At 39.1% G+C, this 18,634-nt stretch overlaps 1 protein-coding gene across 8 annotated transcripts in view; it reads right to left on the minus strand.

The window, feature by feature from the left end:
• Nucleotides 1-1,431: 1,431 nt before the first annotated feature.
• The window catches only part of adgrl3.1 (adhesion G protein-coupled receptor L3.1), a 161,387-nt gene continuing 144,184 nt past the window's right edge, over nt 1,432-18,634 (minus strand). For 2 of the 8 annotated variants that reach the window (XM_008416710.2, XM_008416701.2), the window contains exons 20-26: nt 15,731-15,899; nt 13,396-13,575; nt 11,726-11,819; nt 8,001-8,129; nt 5,774-5,791; nt 4,952-5,254; nt 1,432-3,968 (exon numbers count right to left, since the gene is read on the minus strand). In XM_008416710.2, coding sequence (XP_008414932.1) covers nt 3,328-3,968; nt 4,952-5,254; nt 5,774-5,791; nt 8,001-8,129; nt 11,726-11,819; nt 13,396-13,575; nt 15,731-15,899 — 1,534 coding nt within the window. In that variant the 3' untranslated portion in view covers nt 1,432-3,327. The remainder of the gene's footprint in view (nt 3,969-4,951; nt 5,255-5,773; nt 5,792-8,000; nt 8,130-11,725; nt 11,820-13,395; nt 13,576-15,730; nt 15,900-18,634) is intronic. The other 6 variants (XM_008416793.2, XM_008416726.2, XM_008416733.2 and 3 more) reach the window with 5 other exon arrangements.

The raw sequence follows: 18,634 nt of genomic DNA on the forward strand, positions 1-18,634 counted from the left end.
TATATGTAAACTTTTGATTTTGATGACATAATACATACATTTCTGACAAATTCTTTCAGTGGCATTTAGCAAATAGAAATAAATGTAGCAGTTCTAGTACAGGACATGTTTGGTCTGATGTAACAAAAGTGTGTGTTTCTTCTTCTTTTTTTTTTTTGGTGTATGTAAACTTCTGATTTCAACTGTAAGCGTGACCAAACCACTCTTTCCTCAAAAATCCTGCTATGCAGAAAAAAAAAAAAGAAACGTTGAGGTTAATGAAAACATGGTTTCTCTGCAAGAGGGATTATGACTCAATCAGTCTTAGTATCAAGGGAGAAAGATACTGAAAGCCGAGGGATTAGAAACCAACACTGTTCAAGCCGCGGTTACAACAAATTGCTATAGAATTAGTCAGCAGACTGACCATCAAGGTGACCAGAAGTTTTGTGATTTAGTTTTTTTTGTTTTTTGTCTGCATACAGTTTCTTACAGCAAATGAGACTTTTTTTTTTATTTGTTTTTGCTTTATTAAATTAAATAATAAATGACTACTGTCCAGTGGTGTGTTACCATTTACACCTGCAGGTGACATTCAGTATATGACTAAAGATGGCTCTGGAGTTTGAGTGTCATCAGACAGACATTGTCTTAGGAAAAAAACGTTTTGAGAGATCTCCATAGTGTGGTAAAGCCTTGTGAGTAAAACATTACTATTACCTGTAGAGAAATTAGACTTTCAGGTGCTTCCATTCACTGTCACCATGCAAATATGAAGCAGGTTGGTGTGAAAGTAATTGGGGGTGCAGGGGGACTGAAATCATGATGCATCTGAGCAGCAAAGCTGGTCAGAATCAGAGACCCGACTCTGTGGCAGACTAGCTTTCCACAGAGTTCTTAGAAATATCTGGGCAGTTCATTAAAGTTTGCAAGCTACATGTTTCATAACTTCCTCATCACATAAATTGCTCCCATAAAAATAAAGTCTTCAAGAACTCGCATTGATCCAGGAAGCCTCTACTTTTGTCCTGGGTGGCCATCATGCGTCATGCACTAAGTTCAATTGCTTTTATACAACTCTGGAAAGAATTTTGTGAATTTATTTCATCATATGTAAATCGTTTATAAATAGATGTTACACAATGCAAATCTGCCGCATGCATATATACCTCTAGGACTGCAAAATGCTTCTAGAATAAGTTGCTTAATCTGATTATGTCTTGCCACGAGGAACGCTCATTTAAGGCACTCAATAGATTTTGAAATATATAGGCTGTTTATATAAGCTAAAAGCTGGGAGAGGGTAGCAATATATTTAAAAAGCACACCACAAAATACTTACAGCTTTGACTCACAATGGTCATGGAAAAAAAAAAAAACACTGATGGGTTTCTTTAATGTTTGAAATTAAGTTCTACATAAACGATAAAAGGACCCAAGACACAGAGAAACTCAAAGCTATGTCAGTAATTTATTTGTTGGCAAACAACTTTCACTGTTACAACAAATATTAGTTATGAGATCATTCAACTTGGAACCCATACAAAAAGAATAAATAATTATCAGTAATATTGTAATAATAATCATGATCGTAATAACTTAAAAAGAAACAAACAAACCCAAAAAAACAAACAAACAAACAAACAAACAAACCCAGTGCCGCATTAAATCCGTTCTTCCCTGAAGCCAGCCTCCTTCCCTCTGAGCTTGTTTAGCCTTCTTTATAAACCAATAAACAGATAAATAAATAATTTCTCTTCTGGGGCAGAAATGAAGGGAGTTTGTGGGATACATGTGCAAGCTACACTTCATACACATAAGATTTCCCCTCCCCCCTTTTAGTCAGTAAACATCGGCTTTCTGGGATTTTGGAAGGAGCCGTCGTGTGCATGGTCCAGCTGGAATCGTGGCACCTCACCTGCTTTTACGGTAGCTCAGACGACGACAGCTTTTATCCATTTTAAAACAGGGCAACAATGTATGTCGGATAAAAAACTTGGCAATAGAAATGACATATTTCATAAAGCATCCTAGTGTTACTATCGCAGTCTGTTAGGTCCATCTTTATACTTCTAATCCAAGCTCCTCCACCAGCAACGCAGCTCCCCTAAAAGGTACCTCCTCCTCCTTTATCACTTCATTGTCTCCATCCAGTTTTACATCTACACAGTGGTAAAGCATACAGTAAAAACTGATTTGCAAAAATGTGACAGTGCCGTTGCTATAAAAAAACCAACAAAAAAAAACCAGAATGTCGTGTGCGTAGGGTAAATGCATATTAATTGAGGAGTGCTTTGTCGTATTTACGAAAGAATGACACGAAAAGATTGTTCCTTGCTCCTTCTGAGGTCAGTCCGTGACCAGAATATATTTCATTGTGACACTTAGGAACAGTCCCAGAGACACAAAGTTTGCAACGTAAAATCCAAAAATAAAAGACTTGCAACATTTGTATCTTTTATTTTATTCTGTACAATACATAAACAGCTTCTGGTTTCTCACCAATCCTTCTGATGATGAAAAACCTTTACAGAAGAGCGAAGAATCGATGAAACCCTATTTTTCCCCTCGACCCCTCCTTGGTTCATTCATTTGTAATATTATATTCCGTCTTTGTTTTCTGTAGCCACTACGGCTCGTAGGAATGTTACACCAGCCCATACGCAACTCCAGTTTTAGCAGATTTGAACAGGAAGAGAGATTGGAACATCGTTGTGACATGGGCGCAGCTGAACTGCCAGAATGATATGGGTTTTGTCGTGGACGATCATTAGTGAGGGCATATATAATACATCCTTCACTCGACTGGCAGGATCGTGACGCCTCTTTGGGGAAAGTTTATCAGTGAAGGTCCTGCTCTACCCTCTCGGAATAAGAGTTTTGACAGAGAGACAGACACACACGCAGCTCCAATAACCAGGGCTCGTGCCAACGTAGAGGTGTCAGTGGAAACTATTTGCTAGGATCTGCTAGAGGTCCATACCGGGGGGGGAATCTTGCGGGGCTACAATCAGTCCAAGTTTCCAAATTAAAGTCACAGATACATAATTGCAGAGCCCACCTCCCCGTTTCGAGTTGAACTTTCCATTCCTGCTCGATTGTCTTTGGGACTCACCCTTTTCAGTTTGCACCATTTATGACAACACGTTTTCTGATTTGACCAGTTTCTTTTGTTTTTTTTTGACCAGTGACTCATCAGCCATATTGTCAGAAACAATTGTCGTGTCACACAGTGTATGAATCCAGGGTTAGGTCAGCTCCGTCTGTCAGTCGGCAACACAGAATGATATCACTTGAACTTTGAAAGAGTCAAACGGGGTTTAGGAGGGATAAAGGACTCAGCTGGCTCTATAGACTGGTGACCAGATGAGAAGGGTCCACTGGCGGCTCCTCTGGAGACGAATCGGACTCCTCCTTGCTCCCGGACACCATATACCCGTCGCTTCCCCCGCGGCCCATGTGGTAGTAGTTCTGCAGCTCGTGAAGGTGATTCCTGGAGCCTAAGTTGGGCATGCTCTTATAGTATACATCATCCAGCTCTGGAGCCGTGGCACTCTTACAGGGCTGGAGCTCCCCAGAGCTGTCCTCCTCTCCATCCGTCAGCCCGTTCATCTGCCCGTCGGGGAGGTCCGTCAAAACCGGCATGCTCGTGTAGAGCGAGTCTCTGTGGTTCGGCGAATGCGTGTGCTCGTCGGTGTGCTCATTGGTCAGCAGGGGGAAGAAGCTCTCGCTGGGCTCCTGGGCAATGCGCCGCTGCCGGGAGAAGCTGTGAAGAGGAGGCGGAGGGGGCGGGTGGCTGTCCGGTGGCGGGGGCCGCGGCGGCAGGAGGGGTGCGTTGGACTCCTCTCGGATGATCTCCAAACCCAGGTTCTCCTCGTGGGGGAAGGCGGCGGGGTTGTCCAGCACTATTGGACTGTTGTCCTCTTTACTGCTGCCCACACAGCCACTCACTCCACTGCTGGAGCTGCTGCTTCCCCCAGCCATGCTCCCTGAAAGAGCAGGAAGAAAAATACACTTTTAAAATCTACTAAAAATCAGCCTATTATAGAAAAATATAATGAAATGTTAAGAGACGGCTCAATAATTTCTACTTTGAAATAAATATCTTTCTGACTTACAACTTACATTTCTATCTAGGAAATGTATATACATTGCCACATATTTCTGCAATATAATCTCATCCATTATAATGTGTGTGTACATTGCTGTTTGAACAGTTAGCATTGAATTTCTTTTAATATTTTTGTAAAAAAAAATTGCAACAGGTTGCATTCTATCCTTTCTTTTTCCACTCAGCTAGTCCCCTGATTACACAGAGCTGGTTTTCAGTGAAACCGCAGCATTTAAATTAAATAAAGCAAATAAATATTTAAAGAAATCATACATTGTGATTTCCAATTTTTTTTTTTTTAGATTATGTCTCTCACAGTGGACATGCACCTAAGATGAAAATTTCAGACCCCTTCCATGATTTCTAAGCGAGAGAAGTTGCAAAATTGCAAAAAAAAAATTCAAATACTTATTTTCCTCTCTGTGACCATTTATCATTTTGCAATTATTTCAGTTGCTAGGTACCACACATCAAAGTTAATGCTTAATGTGTTATAAAATAAAGGGTGCTTAGAGCTGTGGAATGTTTAGATATCTGAAAACAGTTTTAAACAAATCTTACCAATATATGAAGGAGATTCAGGCATGATGAAGACAGAGAAACCGAAGCTGCTCCAAACTACAGCTAATTTTGAAATATTTCATCTGTAACATGGTATTTCCTTTTTCCATAAGCCTGTAACTAAGAGTGGGATTTCTTAGTTGTGCTTTAAACATTTGTGTTTGTGCATAGTGTTGGACAGGAGAAAGATTGTTTAAATGTTGTTTTGCTGGTTTCAGAAGCTCCTGGGCTCTACGGAGAGCAAAACCTAAAACAGTTACACAACTGCAAAAAAAAAAAAAAAAAAATGAAACCAGTTACCTCCGTTGGCCATATTGCTGTTGACCAGCTTGTTCATCAGGTTGTGACTGCGCTCAGTGGTGGCTCTCTCGTGGTTGTTGAGATAAGGGGGGATGTAGTTGGACGTCAGCTCCTTGAGGATCTTCTTCTCCAAGGTCGTCTCCTTGTGGTTGCTGTGGGTGCCGTAGCCGCCGCTTCGATCCAGGATCTGAACGCAGTCGCTCAAGTACTCGCTGCTGGCCATGCTGAAGTTGTTGGGATGGTTACCGTTAAGAGGGAGCGTATCCATGACACTCGCGTCTCTGGCATTGTTCAGGATGCCCTCTGAGGAGCAAAGAATAATAATAATAAAAAATTTTAAAAAAGACGTGTTAGAATGCATAAATAAAATGACAACAGAACCCCAATCGCTTGAATGCTTCATGTATTCATGTCTGAGAAGCTTCACAAGTCATTTTAGCAGTTAAAGTGAGCTCTTCATGTAAAACTAATTAAAAAGTCAGAGCTTTACAGCAATATCCAAAAATGTTTTCATGTATATTTAATGGGAAAAAAATGCGAAATATACTTCGAATGTAATGCATCTGAGTAACAATAGTGAAATAAATGTATGCATTAAATGCATATTTTAAACTAATTGTATTTTCAAAGGTAATTGGACTTTAGATTTCTATGAAAATAATCCAAATGACCTATGAGTATGACATGATGTAATGAGTGTTTTGGAAAAAAAAACATTGTGAAGAATTATGTACATAAAGTTTTCTTAAGACAGCTCTAAAAGCATCAAAAGGGAATAAACAAAGTTACTGCTTAAGAGTTCAGCAGTAGTTAACAACGTACTTGTGTCTCGGTAAGGTGCTAATGGACGGCATGAGGGGGAAGAGAGGAAAGAAACAAATGTGTGAGTCAATTAAACAAGAGCAATAGTTCAAAATGAGATGTTTTTTTGATTGTCAATTCTGTAGTATTCCCTAATATTTGACTGGCTGCTTTCACAAAGGTTAACCTTTGTTCACACAGATAAAAACATAAAAAAAAATAAAAAAAAAGAAAACATCACAAAAATGACAGTTAAAACTGAAACAATTGCATAAATGTACATGAGCCTGACACAAAGCATGCAAAGCAACATTCAAAGCAAAAAGCTGCAATAACGGAACATGCACATAAAAATCGAGGTTACACCAGGATATATAAAGTGATATTTCTTTTTTTTTTTTTATCTTCCATTAAGTTATAATTGAGTTCTGTGTCTCTTATCTGCAGAGGATAAAGGTCAGAGTCATCTTAGTTTTGAGCCTCAGAGTTAAAGCTAATTGCTTATTAAAGCAGGGCCAATTCAAAAGTGAATATATTACTATCCAGAACAATGAACACCCAGAACTCATCCTGTGGTTTTGAGACACATTTTTGCTCATTACGTTTGTATGAGAGGTGTTGATGTTGCTACTATTGTTTTAAACAAAGTACATCTTTCTTGCTTTTTTCAGGCTCCATAAAGTTCCAAAAGCAGAACAATTACAAAACATTAGATTACAGCAGGAAGTGCTACTTGCTGGCAAACTTGTACTGTCAGGAGTTGTTTGGTCTCTGACTACATTAAAAAGCTATGTAAATCAATCTGGCTCTACGTGACAGTAATTACCATCTAAAACTAATTTCCGCTACTGTCACCAGAGGTGGCAGCAACAGCCATAATGCATTCTGCCAGTGCTGACAATGTGTCTTTTACATCACTACGGGGGGAATTTTGGCCAACTCTTCCTTTTTGGAATCGTTTTCATTCAGTCGCATTGGAGAAATTTAAAACCTGGTTGATAGAGATCATGTCGTTCATATTAAAAATATAAAGAAAACTTTGTGTTTCAAGATGCTGACGACCCAAACTGGTAACTTACTCCATGATGAATGATAAACTCTGACTTTAGCGTTAGCAAGACCTGCAGTACCTAATGCTGGGCTCAGTTTTTTTTTTTTTGCAGGAACTCTTGGATGAGTTGTTGATATGCTCTTGAAGTAAGTTTGGGTGACCGGCCACTCGGTGAAGAGTTTTCCACCCTTGTGCTTTTTTCAATAGAAAAATCTGACTGTTGCGATGGTTCACTGGAGTGCTAAAGACTTAGAAATGTCTTTGTAATCCGTTCTAGACAGATAGATGTTGACCATAATTTTTATTTTTTTTATTGTGGTAAGAGACAAGGCATTAAGACCATGCCTTAATGCCTTGAAGGATGTTTTTTTTATTTTTTATTTCACATAAATTCTTTTAAGCGCATAAATTATTATTTTTAATTTTTTTAAGTTAATTTTATTTTGCATGACTACTGAACATAATTTTAAAGATGTAGCTCAGACAAAAATGTCTCAATTTGTGGTGTTGTGATCTTAGCCTACTTTATATTTTGAGATTGTTTTTATTTGTGTTTTCAAAAAAGGCATGAAAAAAACAATTATTTAATAAGGGAGGAAACTGCATTTTCACAAAGAGCCAGGTTGATTTAGATAACTCTGTCCACCTGAAAAAAAATTAATCATCTTTTGGAAACTGCTTCCTGTTTTTCTTTGTTATATTTATCTGATATGTTTGAAGATCTGAAACATTTAGATGCAACAAAAAAGTATGTCATGGGCAAAACTTTCTAACAGTACTGTAGTTTGGCTGAGAGAAAAAAAATATATAAACGGCCGTCTCACACAAAAGCAAAGAATTCAGAAAATGATTTACTTGGGGAGGATTTGCTTTTGAACCTTCTCATTTACAGCCAGCTGGACGCAATTTTCAATTATTCTACTTCGTACAACCAATCTTGTCTCCGTTTAAGACCTCTAGCAGCTTCTAAAAGATAATGTCAGTCTGCAACTACATTGGTGAAGTCACACAATCACAATTATACAGTATGCATGCAAGTAAGTTACAGTGCCATTCTTCAGCTCACATCAGAACCATAAGTTAAGTTCTTAAATGCTTTTAAATAAGATAGCCATGCAAAAAAAAAAAAAAAAGGTATACAAAACTGTAACAGTACTTTTAAAAGTTGAACATTGATAATAGGAACATTAGGCACACCTTGGGTGTTGTACATGCCCACGGCTGGGTTGTTATAGACTGCCGAGTCCCCCAGGAGAGTGTTATAAGGATTGTTAGTACCATGGGGACGAAGGAGAGCATTAGTTATAAGATGATTAGCCATGGCTCCTGGTACAGGCAGATAGAGAAAGAGAGAGGAAGAGCAACAGCCAAGGCAAGAGAGAAAAAAAAAAGAGAGAGAAAAGCAGTCGAGTAAAAAAAACGAAGCAGAGTGGAAGACAGAGGTTAAAGGACAGAGCGTGTAGCCGTTGCAGAGTGGAAGTGAGCAAGAAGAGGAGGAGAGAAAAAAGACGGGAGAGTGAGATGGAGAGCGAGTGTGTGTTTGGAAGAAAGAGGGAGAGAAGAGGACACGTGAATCAAACGAGCAAACACTGTTTAGGGAGAAAGCCGAGAAAAAGCTTGACAAGTCATTCTTGCAGCCGATGCGTACAGGCTGAGTGAGGAGAGGGGATGGGAGACAGAGAGACAACGAGAGCGTGGCAGAGCTCAGAGCAGGCTGTGCTGCAGTTCAACACGCTTCAGCAGAGACGCATAAATACACCATAGCTAATGGACAAAAGGGTCACAAAATATGTGCTTTTTTTTTTTTCCTTTGCTACAAGACAAATCATGTATACATTAAGACACTGCATTTATAAAAAAAATAACACGGAATATAAATGATCTTGACTGGCCGAAATCAATTTCTTTTCATACTGAACAACAACTGGCTCGCAAGCTCAACCTGTAAGTGAGTATTTGTCTTACGGCTAACAGAGACACTAAAACATCGAAATGATTTTTATATAAATCTCTGGCATGACAGAAGAATATTTATCTCACCAGTGTTTGCATTAGTGAGTGCTGTGGTTGTTTGGATTTAATCTGCTGCGAGCATCCCAGAGATTTTAATATTCTTGCTCCTCAGCTTGTGTTTCTTAAGATCTCTGACTGTTGAAGGTGGAGGTTGGTTGGATTTTTGCTGTAACTAAATGCAGGATCAAAGGCATTTTAACTTTTTTTTTTATTTTAAGTATAGCATATACTATGCCATAGCTAACTTTAACCCATAGGGCTACTCTGCTTTGATCAATATTTCATTGGAACAAAAAAAAAAATTCTTTGACGTGGTAAGCCCTCTCTTTTACCCAACTTTTTGCAAACAGCTTATTTTTGTCAATATAATACAATAAAATTTTGACCCATATGGTGATATAGAATATTTGTGAGAAATGGTAATGAGTTAATCCTCATCTATAATCAGAGGGAAAAAGTAAAAACGATGCTTAAAGTAAGGATGTCTCAACGGAAAATTTCCTGCTTCAATATTTCAATAAAACTAAAGCTCAAAGTAAAGTAACATGTACTGGGGGAATCAAAATGATCCTGGCCTGAAAATGACAGAAAGGCTCAAAGGAGCGCAGCAACATTTCTGTGCTTTACTTTATAACGGCTTAAATATCTGTCTGTTATGGAACATGCTGGATTTGACGTTTGGAGGTTTGTATCAAGTCAGTGAACAAGCTAAATTATCCCTATAATGTATCCTTTAAATGAGCTCTGTATGCATTTCCTGCAGAAATGAACCATGTAGAAAATCATCCATACAGCCTGGACTCACAGCTGTCACAGATGACCGGTTCAAAAACTGTCTGAAAAAACTTGATTCAGATTATTTCAAGACAGTTCACAGAAGAGACTTCAAGTGACTTAAACAACGCAGGCGAGATAAAAAAAAAATATATATATTTTTTTCCTTTCTTCTGTCTCTTTCTATACAATAATCTATGTGGCGTGCGGCCGCACATTATTTGTCAATTTACACGTTACCTCGGTGATGCAATTATCTTTGCTTGGATTTATTCTGTCTTCATCAGCAACCGCTGCCATTACTCTAACATATTTGATTGGAAAAATTCACACATCTCCTGGGAATAATTACGTTGTTATTAAGAACTACTTCTTTCTTTCGGTAATACTGTTGTCTGAATGTTATCAGATAAAGCGAGTATCCAAATGTAACAACTAAAAGAGTTCTTTGCAGCCGCAAATTTCGACGAACTGAAATAATTGAAAGTGATTCCACCTTCGCTCATTGTGTCACCCTTTCTAGTCATTTGGAAATGTTCTGGCTGAGCAGCTCCGTCCACCGCACTTTAAAAGAGTGAGAGCAGAAAGGAGGTGTGAGTTTCCTAAGCCCAGCCTCACTAAGTGCGTGATAATTCAAGTGCTGACACGCACCGTGCCTGCTTTAGTATCCATCTGTCATGCTAACAGCTTATTAGTGGCCTGAAGAAAGCGAGGGCCACCCCTCAACTTGGAGACTAACAAATGGCAGAGTGTGTTTCCAGTGAGTGTGTGCGTGTCAGACTGTCTGGCCATTTAGGTGTCTACGGCCTCATTACACTAGCCCTAAGCTGGTTGTGCTTATGGATTTTGCTACTATGGTCCATTATAGTGTCCTAGGCTGGAGTGAAGGAAACCGAAAATGTCTGAAAATGTCAGTGATACTTTCAGCTGCATGAGCTAAACCTTTGTTGAAAAGCTTTCTAATTATACTACTCCTAATCGAATACAATCAGCTTATCTAAATAACTAGATTTACCTAAGTGTACTGTAATTATTCATTTGCATATTGCTGTGTAAACTACATAATAATGTCTTTGAAACGCTGAACGTTTCACAGACCAACACAGAGTAATGTAAATACATTTTTCCTTCACAAATGAAACTTTCTTGCAAATAAAAATTTAAAAAATGGAGGTAAACATTCATCTTCTATCCTTCTTACTCCAATACCCCCCAAAATAAAATCTAGTGCAAGGGTTTATCCACAGAAGTCACCTAATCAATTCCCATCCTCAAAAACGGAAAGTGCATGGCACAACTGCAACTCTACCAATGCATGAACGTGACTTTGATTAGATTAGCATAAATATGCATTAGAACAAAAAGTCCAGAACCTAAATGTGAATTAGAATTTGCGGGAAGATGTCACAGTTGACGTTCAGGACATTCTTAGTGCAATCTGAGGTGACGAATACACAGGGAGAAGGTAGAGGAACACCCCAACAGACCTGCAGCTATAATTGCACTCCTTCAAAGTGTTGGCTCAGAGCAGATGAAAACAAATGCATGCTCCTTTTGTGAGTTTTTATTTGTTACCCACCCTTCTCCTTGCCAAAAAAAAAAAAATATATATATATATATATATATATATTTGTTTCCCTGTACTTCATAATTATACATTACTTTGTGTTGGTCTATCACATTAATTCAGAAATTAAGACTTCTGTAGGGCACTGAACATTTAGTTATCAAGAGACAAGCAATAGCAAGAAACACACACAAACTTTACTTTTTCAATATTGCCTCACCACACATCTTCCTTTTCGATGCAGATACCCGCCCCCCACCCAACCCCCTGCAGTACTAGCTTGCCACTCTAATGGGTTGCAAATTGGCTGGTGTTCTATTTTTGACAGGAGGCTGCCCCTTTTTCTTTTCTTCCTGCAAACCACCCACAGAAGCTGCATTAAAAACAGGAAGTGATATTTACACCTTATTCTCTTCATCATCTTCGCTTCAAGGATACAATAATCAGAAGTTTGGACTCCTACCACTTTGCTAAATGACAGCCTGTGCAGCCTCCAACCCCCCTGCTATTAGTAAAGTAGATGTAGTGACAGTGATGTGGAAGCAAATGGTAGGTATCCCGTGGTTACCTCTGTTGAGCGTGGCGGAGCTGTTGATGTCTCCAGTGATGAAGGAGGACTCCTGTTTCCTCACAGTGTCGTTCCACATCCGTCTGATGCGACTCTACACGAGGGAGAGGAGAAACGAAGAGAGAGAGAAAGTGTTGGGGGACCGGGGTGAGGGCGGCGGGGCATGGGGGCAAAGGCAAGAGCGAAAAAACAGAAAGCAATTGTGACAGAGGGAGGGAGGGAGTGAGGGGGACGGGGCCGAGTGAAGGGAGGAAAGAAAGGATGACAGAAAGGGGAAGAAATCGGGTGAGAAAAGTGGAATATGATGTGCAAAACAAGGGCAGGAGAGGCAGTAAAGAAAAAAACAAAGCAAAACAAAGCAAGAACCAACGAGAAAGGGACAAAAAGTCATGCATCAGTCTTGTTTTCACTCTGTAAACCTGAATGTCAGCAACAATGTCCATGTTGGGCGGGGTTTGGGTTATCTCACTTTCACGCCAAAAGAAAATTTCCATTCAAAATCAGCTGTTAGAATGAATTGCGTTAAGATGCACAGTGTTAGGCAAAACTATTCACAGATCTTGTGAGATCTCCTGATTTTATGACTTTACCACAACAAATTTTAAATGTGTTTTGGGATTTTAAATGACACAAGAACCCAAAGTAAGTGCATAATTAGGATAGTGGAAGGAAAATGCTAAGGGGAAAAAAAAGAGCATTTAAAAATGGCAAAAGTATAGTGAACATTTTAATTTAGGTCCTTGCTGTCTGATAGCCCAAGATAAAAATCCAGTGCAATTAGTTGTTAATAAGATCCACATGTGTATTAAGTAACCTCTGCATAAATCCTGTGAAGGCCTCGAAAGCTTTTCTTGCAACATCACTGAACAAACAGCATAATAAAGACCAAGGAACACAACATTCAAGCCAAACATAACACTGTGGACAATTTAAAGTAGGCCACGTTAAAAAAAAAAATCTCAAGTTTTGGCTATCTCAGAGGACAATTTAATCCATCATCAATAAAAGCATGTTACGCAAATTCACATAAAGTACAAAGACATGGCTGTCCACCTGAACTGCCAGGTTCCACAAGGAAAACAGAAATCAGAGAAGCGGCAAAGAGACCTATGTTAAGTCTGCAGGATCTGCACAGATCCACAGTTCTGGAGGGAAAATCTGCCGCCAGTATTTTTCTCCACACACTTAAAAAAATCTGGCTTTGATTGAAACATGGCAAGAACACATTGAAAGAACATTGTAAGAACAAATAATACCCTGAACACAACATTCCAACCAAGACACATGGTGGTGGCAGCACCATGTGGTGGGGGATACTGATGGGAAGTGGTGCTAAATCAACGTATTCCTGGAGGCAAAGCTGTCAGTCGCCACATATGAAAACCAGTTTTCAATTCTGGTAGAGCCAGCAATCTGGTTGTAAAAAGTGTTAACTTTGGGGAGAAAGAAAAGAAAAATCTTCCACTTTGAAATTCTGCACTCTTTTGTCCTAGTCTGTAACATAAAATAGCATTAAAATAAACTGAAGCTTGTGTATGAAATGTCATGAGAGGTGAGAAAATTTAAGCGGTATCAATAGTTTTGCAGAGCTCTGTACAGTTAAATTTTTTTGACAATTTGAAAGTGAAAAACGATAGACCCAAACCCCTCATGGCGCGCTCCCGCCTCACCTGCGAGTCTGCTGTGCTGTAGCGTCCAGGTGTGCAGGCAGGTAAGCTCACCTGTGAGCCTGTGGAGTAGCGGCCTGGGGTCCGTGAGGTGGTGGTCTTACTGGAGGAGGAGATGGACGTCTCCACGCTCTTGCCGCTGCAGCAGTGAGTACGCAGACATTTGCCGTACTCTTTGCGCACCTAAGCACAAATGAATTGGGAATTCAATAAAGTGAAAAAAATAAAATAATTAAACTGACTGAAGTATGCTACCTCACCCTTAATTATATTGAGGAACTTTTTTTTTTTCTCCTGACAAAGTAGGGTAAAATAAACACTTCTTTTACTCCTACTCCCTGAGTAAACGTTCAACCCATAAAAAGCAGACATTAAAAGATTAAATTCATAAACTTTTCTCTGCTAACACTAACCCTAAAAAAAAAAGCCACGTATCCAACCGAAAAGGAGACTTTCCTTGGAGAGCCGTTTGATGCATTTGTACACACAGAGCATCTGCACTTAGATCCCAATCAAGTTAGAACAAATAAAGCCGTAATTGATTTTTAACAAGCTTGTTGGACTGGCAGACGTGTCTTGCCACATGCTCTGTTTGAACAGCTGCGTGCCAAGTTGCTCCATGCATCTTGGGAGAAACTGAGCTGGGCTGGGGCCAAAGAAAACCTCAGCACAGCTCTGAGGACATTCTCTCTGGATAGGTGATCCCATATCCCATGTACACGCGGACATACACACACACACACACATACACACACACACACACACACACACATATATATATATATATATATAAAAACAACTATATACTGTATGTGCATGAAAATTTGATGTCATGATGTCTTAGCTCTGTCTAGAAGTTGCATGTAACTTCAAAAAGAACTGCTAACAACTTTCAAAAGTACTTTAGGTCATTCAAACTGAAAGTGTAAAAGAAGTTCGCTTTTGAAGATAAAAGGAGAGATAGAAGTTAATTTGAGTAAAGTAAAATAGAAAAAAAAATCAGTGTGCAACTGTTACAACTGCAGCTCAGACATCAAAGCATTATCAAAAAAAAAAAAAAAAATATATATATATATATATGCATTTTTGATACGTCTTTCTATGACTAAAGTTTAAGGTTTTGGGTTATGACTTTGTGCTGTAAAGTCATGGTCAATAGTCAGTGTGTGTTTATTGTGACTTGATTTGACTCCAAGTTAGTAAAACAAATGATCAGATAAAATTCAGTTGCAAATTTGAAAGTTTCCGAAAAAAATAACTACTTTGTTCTGTGTGTTAAGCTGCTCATGCAAATGTTTCCTACAATTCCAGGTTAGGGAACACGGAAACATTTCTCCGTAGAGCAGGAGAAACGTTGACCGGTGATCCAGGAGCAGTTTGGCGGTGTGTTTTCCAAGCACCGTGGCAAAAGGTAAAAGTGATTAAGTTGCTCAGGGATCAACACACTGAATCTTTGGGTACGGATCCATTCTAAATGCTTTTTTTCTAAGCTAACTTTTAATAAAATAGATTCATTTCTCAATCATTTTTTTTTTTAGTTTTACATGTTTTCTCATTTTAAAGGTTTGCAAGCATCACTAGCTGCGCTAAAACACAATAGCAGCTTAGTAATGAAAACTTAATTCAACTTGTAAAACAGAAAACAGAATTTCCAATGGCATTTGCATCACCTTGGAATGAGATTGCCATGAAAACATGAAAATAATCAAACTGCCAAACCTTGACTGGAATATTTGATACTATTTACAGATTCTTCAAAACTTCAGACCTTTACTCTATTTACAAAAACAAAATTAAATTGGATATGTTTTGCAAAAAAATATATATATATTGATAAAATCTGGTCTTGTCTCTTTGCTCTGGACCCAGTTTTGTACAGTCATATTTAACAAATTCAAATAGGCGAGGTCAGTTTGTCAGATTAAAAGGTACCTTTTGAAAATAACATTTCACTTTTCATTAAGCCCACATTTTTGAATTAAATGTGTTTTTTTTAATGGGCTGATGTGAAATTTTTATTTTAAATGTCATGTTTTCATTACCTGCAAGAGGAAAGTAATCATGATTTACAGAAACAAAGCGTTCAAACATCCATCTGTGTGTAATTAATCTCTATAATGTGTCACACATAGTGATAAAGTTCCTTGAAGAGGTCTGTTTGGTCTTATTCCTATTTGCAATAGAATGTCTGCACAGACACACCTGACAGAACATTCTGACTACACTGAAGCAGTGTAGTTTATTAAAAAAAAAAGAGTTTCTCAATGTAAAAACTTTTGGCCACGACTGTACTATATATGTTCACTTCTGTCAAACATTCCCTCTCCCGCCAGCTCACCTTTTTCTGAAGGATGCAGTGGAAGATGAAGATAAACATGCCCTGCAGGGAGTTAAAAATGGTAAAGAGGTAGGCCATGATCACGGTGCTCTCGTTGATGTACATTAGGCCGAATGCCCAGGTCAGGCCCAGCAGGCACAGCAGGGCGATGGCGCCGATCACCCACGACCTGCGCAGGAAAGGGAAGCAATTGGAAATGAGCCATTCTCCATCAGCTGTAGTGTGCTCCTCACGATTAAGACTCAGACTCGCAAAACTTTGCCTGCTCTCTGCATCAGAAAAACCAGCCAGCTCAGGCTGATGCATGTGGGATCAGGAGAGAGGGGGTCAGAGTGGGGTCACGGAGAGCCGTGACACTGTGGGAGAGGGATGGAGGAACAGTGGGAGTTTAACTTAAAAAGAGTTACACCCTTACAAGTCAGAGTGGATTTCTTCGTTTAGATATCATCTCAGGAGAGGGAAGAAGGGTAAAAAGGCAGATTACATCAACCGCTGCTGTCAAAAACGCTAAGTATTTTACGCTGTACTTTCAGCGAGTTGCAGCCAAACTCCATCAGTCTGAATACATGTCAGAGGGTTAAAGAACACTACTTTTAATGGGGTCCAGAGCTCTGCCTGCTCAACGCAGTTCACTTTCCAAAGAAGAGCTGTAAACTTTTATTTTAAATAAAGGCTACAAACGAATGAGTCACAGGCCAAATGTCATAGAAATGCGGTCATGCCGAGGCACATCCAGGCAGGTGCTCGCATAAGTGTGTGTCTGTGTCTGTGCGAATGTGATTGGCTTCACGGGGCAGTAAGTAGAGGGACATTACAGCCATTACAAATGACATTTCCCTCCAAAGGTCAAACTTTTGGGTCCGCCGCAGCCGAGAAGATGACTGTTAATTTGATTGGCTGACTGGGCAGTGATCACCTCTAATGCGAGGGATAGAGGCAAAGGGAAGCAGTGGGGGTGGAGGTGTAGGGGGTGGAGGGGTAGGGGGGGGACAACATGTGGAGGAAGATATTAGAAGAGCTATGAGGAAGGAAGGGAGACAGAGGAGGAGAGTAAGTGAGTGAGACCGAGGTGATTGATTCGATGTTGCCCTCTGTGGCACCATTCAGGCGAGACAGAACCTCCAATAAAGCTCGCCTGATGACCCTCTTCAATAACGGCTGCACTCATCTCTCTCTTTTATCCCACCGTTTCACCTCTTCCTCCAAATCCCTCTTGAATTACTGTTTCTCTCTCATAGCTGTTGCCCCAAATTCACATGCCAACACTGTTAACGCATGGTGCCTTGCAAAAATATTCACTCCCCTGTATTTTATTGGGACCTGGTGTAAAATAGCACAAGACAAAGTTAGTATATTATGCTTGTGAAGTGGAAAGAAAAAGATAAGATCAACTAATGATGGATGTGAACATCATTTTTTATTACTTTTTTTTTTGTCTTGCCGCAGATTTTCAGTTTGATTTATGTTGGGATATTTTAATCTATCTATATGCATTGATCTTAACTATTACATGATATCACTGGCTCCACGTTTAAGGTCATTGCCCTGCTTCAAGATTAACTTCCATCTCAACTTTTTGGAGTCTCTTAACATATTTTATTTCCGAATTTTCCTCTATTTATTTCCATCCATCTTCCCATCAACAGTAAGCAGCCTCCCTGCTGGGAAAAAAAAAAGAGTCCTCACAGTTTAACGCTGCCACTACTATTATTTCACAGTAGGGTGAATGTTTTCCAGATAATTTGTGTTCCTCTACATACCAGCTTTCATGCCAAAAAGTTTACGTTTGGTTTCATGTGACCAGATGACCTTCTTCTGTTTTTCCCAAATGGCTTTTGGTAAATCTTAGTTAGGAGTATTTGCAGCTTTGAATGATCAACGACTTTCTTATTACCACTTTTCTCTAAAGGAAAGGTTTGTGGATTGCAGGGCTAATGGTTTTTTAGTCAACATATTCTCTAAACTGAGTTATGGATAAATGCCAGCTCATGCAGTGTTACACCTATGATAGCTTTTGGCTACTTCTCTGATTTATACTCTTTCCATCTTGAGATTCAACAGTGCTAAGCACAATCTTCAAAGCTTGTAATAAAGTTTTACAACCCAATCCTGCCTTAAACATCTAAGTGTAAAACTTGACTGGTTTATTAAGTCCCTTCATATTTATGATGCTTTTTGTCAGGCCTGAACTTGCTATTGCAAATGGTTATTGCAATTTGACTGTGTCCAATATCAGCATAACTGATTGAACTATTTCTAAATATAAATGAATGTAGTAACACCCGATTCAGACTCCCTACGCCACTTGTATGTGGGTGTGCATGTCTAATGCGACAGAAAATATTTTAGCAGGGAATTCAAATATTCTAGTTCAATTAAGAAAATAAAACAAAGTTATTTTGTTTGCAACCTTTATAATGAAACAGTTTTGTTGAGATGGAAGCAATCATTACTTTCTCTTTTTTTCACATCAGTTAGCTAGATTGCTCACTGTCTGGGGTCAATGTTTGCAATAAACTCAAAGCAGAAATACATTACCACTGATTAGAAAAATGTTTCTCTATAACTCACAAGCTATATTATTCTAAGGTTCTTTCTAACATCTTGCAGTCCAGGTGGTTGTTAAATACTGTTCTCTAAAAAGCCCTTTGACCCTTCGAAGAACAGATTTGAAGCTCTTGGTGACACTATTTAGGGATGTCCAGGTAAAGGGGACCGAATACAAAGGATTGTAACACTTCTCATATTTCTACTACATGTAATTAAGCCAGAATTGTTGTTCTTTGCACAACTCTGCCAGATTAAATCCCGAGAACAATGACTGAAAATTGCAGTCGTGACAAAATGTGAAAACTTTTGCAAGGCATCATATTTCATCAGATCAAGTCAAATATTTGTATACTA

Source organism: Poecilia reticulata, linkage group LG1 (genome assembly GCF_000633615.1).
Source record: "Poecilia reticulata strain Guanapo linkage group LG1, Guppy_female_1.0+MT, whole genome shotgun sequence".
Classification (NCBI taxonomy): domain Eukaryota; kingdom Metazoa; phylum Chordata; class Actinopteri; order Cyprinodontiformes; family Poeciliidae; genus Poecilia; species Poecilia reticulata.